This window comes from Thunnus albacares, chromosome 8, assembly GCF_914725855.1.
Source record: "Thunnus albacares chromosome 8, fThuAlb1.1, whole genome shotgun sequence".
NCBI classification, from domain to species: Eukaryota; Metazoa; Chordata; class Actinopteri; order Scombriformes; family Scombridae; genus Thunnus; species Thunnus albacares.
Genome location: NC_058113.1, coordinates 30574491 through 30583408, shown reverse-complemented (window position 1 = coordinate 30583408; position 8918 = coordinate 30574491). Strand labels below are relative to the sequence as shown.

The 8918-nt window shown below is 39.0% G+C and overlaps 1 protein-coding gene across 1 annotated transcript; it reads left to right on the top strand.

Moving 5' to 3' along the window:
- The first annotated feature begins 7085 nt into the window (after nt 1-7085).
- Nucleotides 7086-8213, top strand: LOC122987879 (butyrophilin-like protein 8). The gene is made up of 2 exons (XM_044359914.1): nt 7086-7956; nt 8090-8213. The coding sequence occupies exons 1-2, from the start codon at nt 7668-7670 to the stop codon at nt 8200-8202; spliced, it is 402 nt and encodes a 133-aa protein (XP_044215849.1). The 5' UTR covers nt 7086-7667; the 3' UTR covers nt 8203-8213.
- The last annotated feature ends 705 nt before the right edge of the window (nt 8214-8918 follow it).

Here is an 8918-nt window from a genome sequence, read left to right as displayed (position 1 = left end):
TCCCCCAAACTGATCTTGAACGCAGCCCTTGTCTGTTCACTTGCCCATCCCTTCCTATCAATCAGGTTCTGATTATTGTTGATTGTTGATTATTGTTTTAGCTTCCTTGCTAGTGCTCCCTGAGTCTTACCTTTGCATACCACAGTGGTAAGTAGGGCCTGGACAACTATTGATTATATTGTGTATGAACAGGGCTGTACAGAGACCTTTAGAGGGGCAGGTGCTCAAACACCAAACCACCAACATAATTTACAGCATGATCTGCTGAATTATAGCAACACATATTCAAACACAATGTAACATGAAATCTTGTTCTTCTCTCATGTAGGAGACTATGATTTGCTCTGTGGTGTGTGTGTGTGTGTGTGTGTGTGTGTGTGTGTGTGTGTGTGTGTGTGTGTGTGTGTGTGCAGGTTGGATGATATATATATGTTCAGACGCAGCACTAGAGCAGGGGCCTGTTTCAGAAAGCAGGTTCAGTCAAGCTCCGATACTACGAGTCACTATGGCAACAGGTAAATAAAAGGCAGGACCTCTATTTTAATCCAGTGGACTTAAAGATATGAATGCATGTGTGTGCGGACGCTGCACATTTATCTATAAAAAAGAGCCTGTGTCAGAGCGGGAAAAGTGTCAATAAGTTTACACAATAAAGTTTTATTCAGTGTTGTCCATCAATTCATCATTTACCAGACTTACATTTCCTTGATGATGATAAAGTGGAATCTGACTGTGTATCAGGCTGCAGCTACATCACATTTTAAATATATTTGTTCAGCTTTAATCTGACGGACAAAACACAGGAAGCAGCAACTGAAGATGAAAAATATAGTTAAAGATTTAAAACATATATAGATCAAAGACATAGAGACATGACTGTAGCTCTCAGTCTGATCCAGTAATAACGTGTTTGGTGATTTGCACTTGAAAAGGTGTCGAGGTTAAAATACAGAATATTTTAAATTTTTAGACATCTATTTGTATCTCAGCTCAACAGCATTCAGTGACTTTATTTCAGCTTCTTCAACAACTGTAGTAAATTTAAACATTGTCACTGAAATGCTGTTAAAACACGTTAAGATTATGCTCCCTATTTAAAAATCTCACTTTCAAACTACATTCTTCATCTGCATCACAATCCTGCTCACTCAGCATATTAACATATAATCTCCAATATTATAGGAATTATATTCCATCAGTGTGACCAATCACATCATGAGTGATAGAGATAATTATTCATTGATCCCACATGTCTAAAGCTTCATACCGATTGTTTAAATTGAAACTGAGATTACACATTATGTGCAATAAAGATTTCAGTGCAGGAGCTGCTCTAACAAACTGACAGCTGTCTTGTGCAGAGTCACAGAGTTAAAACGGAAGGACAAGCAGAGGTTTTATTCTGAGCTGAGGGTGAATTCACTCTGTGTAATATTTGAATGTGAAGGCAAGGTCCCTACAGTCTTTAAAAGTAGAATGGGAGGCAGAGCCTTCAGCTATCAGGCTCCTCTTCTATGGAACCATCTACCAGATTCGGTCCGGGATGCAGACACCCTCTCTATGTTTAAGAGTAGGCTTAAAACTTCCGTTTTTGATAAAGCTTATATTTAGGGCCGACCAGGCTCGCCTTGGATCAGCCCTTAGTTATGCTGCTATAGGCCTAGACTGCTGGGGGACTTCCCATGATGCACTGAGCTCCTCTCTCCTCCTCCTCCTCTCCATCTGTATGCATTCATGTAACATCAATGCATGTCACTAACTTTGCTTCTTCCCCGGAGTTTTTTGTGCTTTCTCATCTCACAGGAAAAACCTGGGTCCCGAGCCGAGCCTTCGCGGTCCTTCACAGTCCTGATGGCATCCTTCCCTGTCTATTGATGCTTATGCTTGTTGTTGTTGTTGTGATTGTTGCTCTCCTGTCCCCCCTCTCCCTTTCTCTCTCTCTTTCTCTCTCTCAACCCAACAGGTCAAAGCAGATGGCTGCCCACCAAGAGCCGGGGTCTGCTTGAGGTTTCTACTCATTAAAGGGGAGTTTTTCCTTACTGCTGTTGCCAAGTGCTTGCTCATGGGGGAATTGTTGGGTCTCTGTAAATTAAAGAGTACGGTCTTGACCTGCTCTATGTGAAAAGTGCCTTGAGATGACTTCTGTTGTGATATGGCGCTATATAAATAAAAATTGATTGATTGATTGATTGAAAAACCGCTGTTCAAACTGACTGATGCGCATAAAAGCACTAACTTTAGAAAGTCCTTGAGTAACTCAACTAATATCCAACCAGATAGTAAACCTCCGCTAATGAATGTGCTTCAATATGCGCTAAAATACGGACTGAATGAATGAGGAAATGAAACAGCGTGTCTGAGTCTGTAAGAGAGAGGAGACAGAGAGAAACTCCGGGTTTGTTGAAGAAAATCAAGACTCAAAAATCAAGACTTTCCATCATCTCAGGGTAAACAAACTCAAGAGTTTTCACTAAACCCGCTTTCTGAAACAGGCTCCTGATCAATAGACGGGATATTTGTTCATGCTGTTATTGAACAAGTGGAACACAGCTTTGGACCCCCGGTCCTCCCGCCGATTAAAAACAACAACACATTTGATCTTTGCAAACAGAAATTATGTACGTGTTTATTTGCATATAGAGCGGAGAAGTGAGATCTGATCACAAGCAGTCACTCAAGACGCATGTCAATGTCAGGTGTAAACTGTTTCTCTTTCTTTCAACATCACTACATCCTGCAATTCCTCCTCACTTCTGTCTCCTCTCTCCTGATTCCTTCACTCACTCTGGAAATGTGTAAAATGTCTCTTGTTGGTCTCCTCTTGCTGCTGTTTTGTCTAATTTTAGGTTTGTTCTAAGTGTCAGCCATATTTAACACTGTTCCACATTTTAGAACCAACTGCTATCCTTACTTTGTTTGCTAAACTGTAGTTTTATTTCTTTGTCAGTTTATTGTCTCTTCCCTGTTATAGTTGTAGTTAAACACACTAAGACACATGAGTGGTTCATGTGTTTACTGTGTGAGTGTGTTTAGGTTGTTGTGACTGCATGGTGAGTATACAGCAACACCTCTAAACTCTCCTCAGTGTAGCCTGACATCCCATTTACCAGCCTCAGCCCATCAGGGTGGACATTTATTAAACACCTGAACAGTATTTCTCACTAAATATAAAGTAAATCCTACTTAAGTCTGAACGTGTCTCATATTTGTATCTGTCTCTTACACTTAAATGAGTATTTATGCATAACATAAACGAACTTTGTTGCAGTTTAATACCGTTGTAGAAATGCACATAGTTAACAAACACGGCTCACATGAGAAAAGAGCAGCGATGATACACTGCAGAGTGTACTTTATACACCAAATCTCTCAACATTAACGCTCATCGTTGGGTTGAGACATGAAAATATCACCTCTTGGCAAAAGTAAAATGAAACGTGTCTTACCCGAGAGTTTTTCCTCACGTTTCTGTGCAAATAATCCAAAATTTAATTAAAATCCAGGAATTGACGGGATTACTTGAGAAACATCACCGTGTTGGGATATTCTCTACTCTAGTCTTGTATATTCGGTAAAGTACCGGTATCAACCTCCTGAAAGACAGTTGTGGTATTATGATAATAACAGAAATCATATAATAATGCAGTCAGCTTTTTCACAAATATCATGTAGACCCTACAATAACTATATAATTTCAATCGTTTCAGTAAAAAGCATGTTTCATGTTTAAAAAAGTGAATTAAAAAGTACTTACAGTGTGACAACAGCAGAGTAAAGTGCAGCAAATCTGGAGGCATGAGGAAGCAAATTGTTGAAGAAATCCACGAAGGAGGTTGAAGAGCTGTGAGAGACACCGATAGAGAGACAGATCCCTCAGCATTTGAATAGTCCAGTGCGCGACGGAGAATGAATGCTGCATAACTACATTAAAGCTTTCCTTCTTTCAGTATCATTCAATTGTACCTTGGAGACAGACAGTTGCGGATATGCTACTCACACTGCTTTGTCATCAAGTCTTTTGGTTTGCAGTACAATAGTGCACAAATTTTGCAGTGACGTATTTTTCAGGAAGTATTTATGTGATCATGACGAAAACGCGTATTAGTGCCAATGATAGTCTGGGGGAAGTGACTAACCCCCCACACAACTTCACTCATGGTGTAAGATGCTTTATTCTATAACAGCAAACTGTTAACTACTAGAAACATCGTAGAGTTAGTGTGGAGAACAGTAACACTAATCACTGTGTACCAGATAACATCTGTGGTGATTTAGAACACAATTGACCTAAACTTATGTCCGTAAACACAATGTCTCACATGCTGGGAACTCCGTCCACCTACCCCCAACAACTACAGTATTAAATCAAATAAAACAACTGGTAAATGTGTCTGAAAAGAAAATTAGTGGTCAAAGGAAAAGACAATATGGTGACGGTATTAATAAGTATTAATGAAAATCTTTTACTATTAGATTCTGTTGAATTAAAATTGACTTCAGTATTCAAAAGAAAGACAAACAAGACTAAACCCTGATGGGCTGAGGCTGGTAAATGGGATGTCAGGCTACACTGAGGAGAGCTTAGAGGTGTTGCTGTATACTCACCATGCAGTCACAACAACTTAAACACACTCACACAGTAAACACATGAACCACTCATGTGTCTTAGTGTGTTTAACTACAACTATAACAGGGAAGAGACAATAAACTGGCAAAGAAATAAAACTACAGTTTACCAAACAAAGTAAGGATAGCAGTTGGTTCTAAAATGTGGAACAGTGTTAAATATGGCTGACACTTAGAACAAACCTAAAATTAGACAAAACAGCAGCAAGAGGAGACCAACAAGAGACATTTTACACATTAATATGGTCCTCCACCTTTATACACTGGCACATGCAGAGACAATATGCAGCATCAAATTATAATGTGTTTGACAAAACACAACGAAGTAGCAGCGAAAACTCTTCAGTAAAGCTTAAGTTTTTTAAATTGACATTAGTGTTGTTTTAAGCGTCTCATTTATCTAGTGCTGTTCCTTTACATGACAGTAATGTTAATGCAGTTTGATAGTTATATATTATAGTAAAAAGCATGTTTCATGTTTAAAAAAGTAAATTAAAAAGTACTTACAGTGTGACAACAGCAAAACAAAGTGCAGAAAATCTGGAGACATGAGGAACAAACTGTTGCAGAAATTCACAACGGAGATGGAAGAGCTGTGACAGACACTGATAGAAAGGTAGGTCATTTGCATTTTAAGGTCTTTTTCTCACTACTGGCATGATATACAACTTTTCACTTCCTCAAGGGGCATAATTTGGTTGTGTGGTTAGTGGATAGTGGTTTCGAGTATGTCAATCAAGTTTTGCAGATTTGAACTAGGCAGCAAATCAATCCCACTTTCATGTGTGTGATCTCAAAAGTTGGTATTCTAGGGATAAGTCAGTGTCTCTGTATAAGAAGAAACTTTCCACAGTGAAGAGAAGTAGTCTGGGGGAAGTAAATAACCGCCCACACAACTTCACTCATGGTGTAAGATGCTTTATTCCATAACAGCAAACTGTTAACTACTAGAAACATCGTAGAGTTAGTGTGGAGAACAGTGACACTAATCACTATGTACCAGATAACATCTATGGTGATTTAGAACACAATTTACCTAAACTTATGTCAGTCTCACATGCTGGGAACTCCGCCCACCTACCCCCATCAGCTACAGTATTAAATCAAATAAAACAACTGGTAAATGTGTCTGAAAAGAAAATTAGTGGTCAAAGGAAAAGACAATATGGTGACGGTATTAATAAGTATTAATGAAAATCTTTTACTATTAGATTCTGTTGAATTAAAATTGACTTCAGTATTCAAAAGAAAGACAAACAAGACTAAACCCTGATGGGCTGAGGCTGGTAAATGGGATGTCAGGCTACACTGAGGAGAGCTTAGAGGTGTTGCTGTATACTCACCATGCAGTCACAACAACCTAAACACACTCACACAGTAAACACATGAACCACTCATGTGTCTTAGTGTGTTTAACTACAACTATAACAGGGAAGAGACAATAAACTGACAAAGAAATAAAACTACAGTTTACCAAACAAAGTAAGGACAGCAGTTGGTTCTAAAATGTAGAACAGTGTTAAATATGGCTGACACTTAGAACAAACCTAAAATTAGACAAAACAGCAGCAAGAGGAGACCAACAAGAGACATTTTACACATTAATATGGTCCTCCACCTTTATACACTGGCACATGCAGAGACAATATGCAGCATCAAATTATAATGTGTTTGAGAAAACACAACGAAGTAACAGCGAAAACTCTTCAGTAAAGCTAAAGTTTTTGAAATTGACATTAGTGTTGTTTTAAGCGTCCCATTTATCTAGTGCTGTTCCTTTACATGACAGTAATGTTAATGCAGTTTGATAGTTTGGATAGCTTGACTGCTTATGCATTCCCACTGTGTGTTGTTTGTCCACAATTACTGTAATTATCACCATACGTGTTAAAGTTCTGCTTCATCCTCACTCCGATTTTTACATGGAAGACTTTTTACATTTCCAGAGTGAGTGAAGGAATCAGGAGAGAGGAGACAGAAGTGAGGAAGAATTGCAGGATGTAGTGGTGTTGAAAGAAAGAGAAACAGTTTACACCTGGCATTGACATGCGTCTTGAGTGACTGCTTGTGATCAGATCTCACTTCTCCGCTCTATATGCAAATAAACACGTACATGATTTCTGTTTGCAAAGACCAAATGTGTTGTTGTTTTTAATCGGCGGGAGGACCGGGGGTCCAAAGCTGTGTTCCACTTGTTCAATAACAGGATGAACAAATATCCCGTCTATTGATCTGCTCTAGCGCTGCGTCTGAACATATATATATATCATCCAGCCTGCAGAGAATGTTGCCTTTGGCTGTGTGATGTTTATTAGGTGACAACAGCGCACACACATGCACACACACACACCACAGAGCAAATCATAGTCCCTCTGATTTCATCAGGTGGGGAACAATGATGTAGTGTGATTTGGTTCGTTGTAAGATTTCATGTTACATTGTGTTTGAATATGTGTTGCTATAATTCAGCAGATCATGCTGAAAATTATGTTGGTGGTTTGGTGTTTGAGCACCTGCCCCTCTAAAGGTCTCTGTACAGCCCTGTTCATACACAATATAATCAATAGTTGTCCAGGCCCTACTTACCACTGTGGTATGCAAAGGTAAGACTCAGGGAGCACTAGCAAGGAAGCTAAAACAATAATCAACAATCAACAATAATCAGAACCTGATAGGAAGGGATGGGCAAGTGAACAGACAAGGGCTGCGTTCAAGATCAGTTTGGGGGAAGTGTTTCCTAGTGCTCCCTACCACACGAAGAACCCTGAAATATTAACTGTATCTCTATCTCTATCTTCAGTTATTGCTTAGATTGTATTAATTATTGGCATCATGCATTACCTTTTTATACTCTTGTATCTTTAAACACTTAGCTGTATTTCTAAATATATATAGGTGGAGTTTAAGGGCTCAAATGTTAAAGTTCTTAGTTTGTCTGGTCCTCACTTTCCCTCTCTGTCTCCTCAACAGGAACATTTGTATTGAACGTGACAGAGACCTCCTACCAGGCAGAGGAGAACCACAACATCACACTGGAATGGATGTTTACAACCAAAACTGACAGTTCCTCCACCGTACTTATAATTAATTGTGAACTTTTAACTGATGTTAAACCCTTGGTCCTGTATCATCTATATGAGGGTGTTGAGGACTCAGAGTTTCAGGATGGACAGTTTGCAGGACGAGTTCAGTGTGACAAAGACGCCCTCAGAGAAGGACGAATCAGACTTCATGTGTCCAGAATCAGGACTGATGACTCGGGTCTGTACATGTGTGAAGTGAGAACAGATTATGGTTGGAACAGAGGAAAAGGCCGGCTCAATGTCACTGGTAAGATGATTCAGTAAAACTCAGCAGAACTATGAAATATGTTCCAACTTAATGTGTTGTGGTTATTTAGTTTTCTTTAGTGAAATGTTGTTTCTTCACATGAATGACACAGATGTGTTTGGTGTCTTTACAGCAGCGAGGGATTGGCCTGAACCTGAGACACCAAACACAGCGAGTCGGGAAAGGATCGGCCTCTACTGTGTACTGGGACTGACAGCAGCAGCTATATCTGTACTGGCTGTTTAGTCATTCACTCTCTGCTTGTTAAACAAGATTTATACTCAGTCCAGTGATGGATTTCAGGAAACTTACAGTTTAGCAGATGGATCAGAGGAAACAGTTTGATTCACTTTTATACCAAAGAAACAGAAGACACAAGTTTCCCATTGGCTGTCAGGTAACCATAGCAACAACATTGATGCTTTGCGCACTTACAAACTGTAAAAACTAATTCCTCAACATTGATCTTTGTTATTTTATTGTAATGTGCATTTATTTAAATATTATTTATCTCATTGTTGTTGTTTTGTTACATATTTTATTTATTTTTTTGGACATTTTTTGTTGTTACAATACGCCCGCAAGAGGGGCATGTAAACACATGAAGCAGGAGAAGTAAGAAAAACTTAGAAGTTGTTAAGTTCAAGAAGAGAGACATTGTTGTATTGTTGAAGATTTATCTTTCTGTTTCAAGAAAGATATTTTATGAAAGACTATATTTTTGTTTCTCAAGATTTTATTTGGTCAAGTGGACTCGTTCCCTCTCGGTTGTGTGCAGCCAGCGAGGTTTGTTTGTTCACATGTTGTGTTGCGTCAAGCAGATGAATTTGCAGTCTGTGTGTGATGAGAATGTGTCTTTATTCTGTACAAATGTTTATTTGAACAGTTCGACGGTGGCTCATAGCGATTTATGGTGGTGATGATGAGGAGAAATAAAGCCATCTGTAACTGAAGAACCGTGG